We start from the raw sequence: 3,121 nt of genomic DNA on the forward strand, positions 1-3,121 counted from the left end.
CTCATTTTGGCTCTTGTCCCTCCTCTTAGCAGCTGCTGGTTTATTGTTCCCTTATTCTGGAGTAGAGCCGGTCAGACCAAAGAGGTTCTACCTCCAGCACAGTCACATTAATAATCATGAAGAACCTGGGGCTTCATTCTCTGGAATATACATTACATACATACCTTTGACTAAAGGTTAGTGAATGGGTCTGGAACCAGCTCCCAATTTGTAGTACATTTTCTGATACATATTGCTGTCCTTATTCTGTGTAGCAAGTTTGAGCTGATTCCGACTTCAATTTTTTGAGTTACGGCCATTTTAAGAAAACGGCAAAAAAACTGAAAAATACCCAAGGCTATAGTCCATGGTTTTTTCCAAAAAAATGGCTCCAAAATCACCCCAAATTTTTATTACATTTTCTGATACATATTGATGTCCTTATGCTGTGTAGCAAGTTTGAGCTGATTCCGACTTCAATTTTTTGAGTTACGGCCATTTTAAGAAAACGGCAAAAAAAACTGAAAAATACCCAAGGCTATAGTCCATGGTTTTTTCCAAAAAATGGCTGCGAAATCACCCCCAATTTTTATTACATTTTCTGATACATATTAATGTCCTTATTCTGTGTAGCAAGTTTGAGCTGATTCCGACTTCAATTTTTCAAGTTACGACCATTTTAAGAAAACGGCAAAATTAATTAATTAAATTATTATGATTATTATTTATTACAGGGAAATGGCTCCATTGTTGGATTATGTTCCTAAACTAAAAGAAGCTACAGAAGTTCAGTGCAAGGGAGTTTACTGTGGAATGCCATCATACTTTCCGATATCTCACATGCTAAAGTAACCACACCCTTCATTAATTATTATTATTATTATTATTATTATTAATTAGGAGGAATTGGTTCCTTCCAGTAGGACCTCCCCCTGGTGCCTCCTCTAAACTGGTTCTTGAAAGTGTCAAGAAAACCTCATCAAATTCAAGAAACTACACCTTTATTGGACGCTGTAAGAACATTATTAAACTTATTGAACCTTATACCTAATCTCTCTCTCCCCCCTCCCTCTCCCCCTATCCCTCTCCCCCTTTCTCTCCCTCTCTCTCTCCCTCTCCCCCAGTTCCTCCTAATGCTAGACTCCACCTTCAGCCATTACCAGGTTATTCTCTTCTCTCCTGGTCCCTTGAGTCATTCATTCCTCCAGTGACTCCTTATGGTGATGAGGGGTTAGGTTGCTATTGCATAATGTACACTAGGGGGAATGGAGTGGGTGAGACTAAACTGTGGATTGAAGTGAAGGTAAGAAGAGAAACAGTAAAGTGTGTGTACAGCAACTAATGGAGTATCAACAATCAACTCTAATCAAATCAACTGATGTATATGTACAGGCAGTGTTGATACGATAATAGTTAATGATTGATAAACACTACATTAATGGGAATTTTTGAGGAGGGAAATTTTGATAAATTTATTGTTTTGATAGCCACTTGTCTGCCATATTGCAGTCTATGGCTACAAATTTGACAAATTAAAACCTACCAATCACCAAAAATTAGGAATTTGCCCGATTTTACCTCCTACAAAAGACCAGTTAATATACAGTTTATCAATTTTTCATTATTATTAATAATTATTGTTTCTCTTGTTAGGGTGATATTGATGTGAGTCCAGTGCTGGAAGTATCCCTAATATCAGTGTATATTAACCCTCCTTTATCAACCAGTGATGAGTTACAGCAGTTATTATCATTATTACCATCATGGGTATCTACTATCAGCTGGACTTCAGTAATGGACAATATGACATTCTGATATACTGTTAATATACTGATAATATACTGATATACTCTCCGCTTATAGTGATTCCTATATATTTGTATTTTCATATTATTGAAGTATTAGAATTTAGACGGTGAAACAACTTCTGTTGAGTATAAGCTTGTTTGTTATTAATACATTTTTGTAAAATAACATTGTGAATTTAGATAACTACAGAAGTGGCATCAGCAATTTTTTGACTTAAAGTTACACAAAGTTAAAGAGTTGTATCTGGTCCCTTCTCCCCTCCAACAGTTGGATTATTTAAACCTGCATTTATAGCAGTAGCCTTTCCTTTTACTATATAAAAGATAACTGATATCAAAGTTATTAAAACATGTTGTAGTTGATACCTCCAGCATCATAAGTACAGCAATCATAGCAGAAGAAAAGCAACCAAAAGCTACTCCTCCAAATCCTGGGACAGCACCACTGTCTCTTCCAACATATCCTCAGCAATATCCAACAAACAGACAATATTATTAATACTCCAAGAACAGTGGGTGAGGCAGCAATTGCAAGGGGATCTATGATTGATTATTCAGTGACAATAAATGTTATCCTTCATTACCTATAGAGGCACTGAGTTCCATCGTTGTATTGACTTGTGTTGTTGTATTCTTCACTTGGTTACTCAACCCTATCAAAGAAGGTTAATATTTACTCTATATATGAACATGTTAGCTTACCACCATTCATATTAACTGTACCAGCAGCATTAGTAACAGTTATATTGTAAGAGTGCTTAGCTCCTGATGTTATGCTAAAGATAATGATATTATTCATGACACATGATTTCAAGACATCATCAAAAGCAATGCTACAGTTAGTAACTGGAGGTCGTCCATCATCATTGTTCTAATTTAAACATAAATGAGCTTAAAAACTTCATAAAAGCAAGTATTGGTTATACACATCACTTTCTTTTACCTTAATCGTAAAGTTGGCAATATTGTTGTTAACATTTGTATCAATAGATACTTTGGGCTCTAAAGAAAATAAACTTAATTACTGATCATACTGTTTCATTTACCTTTCCAAGGAATGGATGTACTATTCATAGAGCCAATATCATTTCCAGGATAATTGACACTGGTTAATTGAAACCTGTAGTCACCAGAAGTCACTGGAATAAAATCATAATGTGTTGTTCCAGTAACATTCTTCACATCAACTTCATAAACTGATGAGAGATGGGCTGAGAGTCTAAGTGATGATAAACAAGTGGCTCCACTCCAAGAGACCCTGATACCATCATCATAAAACACAGGTGTGCTTAGATTACCAGCTTCTGGATCTAAAACAAAAGTATTGTACATTA

At 35.5% G+C, this 3,121-nt stretch overlaps 2 protein-coding genes across 2 annotated transcripts; one reads left to right on the forward strand and one right to left on the reverse strand.

Annotated features, from left to right (window-relative positions):
* The first annotated feature begins 707 nt into the window (after positions 1 to 707).
* LOC109589654 (endoplasmic reticulum metallopeptidase 1-like) lies at positions 708 to 1,900 on the forward strand. Its single transcript, XM_020005711.1, has 4 exons — positions 708 to 827; positions 880 to 992; positions 1,104 to 1,282; positions 1,633 to 1,900. Exons 1-4 carry the CDS (start codon positions 718 to 720, stop codon positions 1,792 to 1,794), a joined length of 564 nt encoding a protein of 187 aa, XP_019861270.1. The 5' UTR covers positions 708 to 717; the 3' UTR covers positions 1,795 to 1,900.
* A 9-nt stretch (positions 1,901 to 1,909) lies between these two features.
* On the reverse strand, positions 1,910 to 3,119 carry LOC109589653 (uncharacterized). The gene is made up of 6 exons (XM_020005710.1): positions 2,834 to 3,119; positions 2,731 to 2,789; positions 2,490 to 2,658; positions 2,372 to 2,440; positions 2,154 to 2,327; positions 1,910 to 2,100 (listed from the first exon to the last, which is right to left on the reverse strand). Exons 1-6 carry the CDS (start codon positions 3,117 to 3,119, stop codon positions 2,018 to 2,020), a joined length of 840 nt encoding a protein of 279 aa, XP_019861269.1. The 3' UTR covers positions 1,910 to 2,017.
* Positions 3,120 to 3,121: the final 2 nt, after the last annotated feature.

The sequence above is a fragment of the Amphimedon queenslandica genome, unplaced genomic scaffold, assembly GCF_000090795.2.
Source record: "Amphimedon queenslandica unplaced genomic scaffold, v1.1 AMPQUscaffold_11060, whole genome shotgun sequence".
In the NCBI taxonomy this organism is placed as follows: domain Eukaryota; kingdom Metazoa; phylum Porifera; class Demospongiae; order Haplosclerida; family Niphatidae; genus Amphimedon; species Amphimedon queenslandica.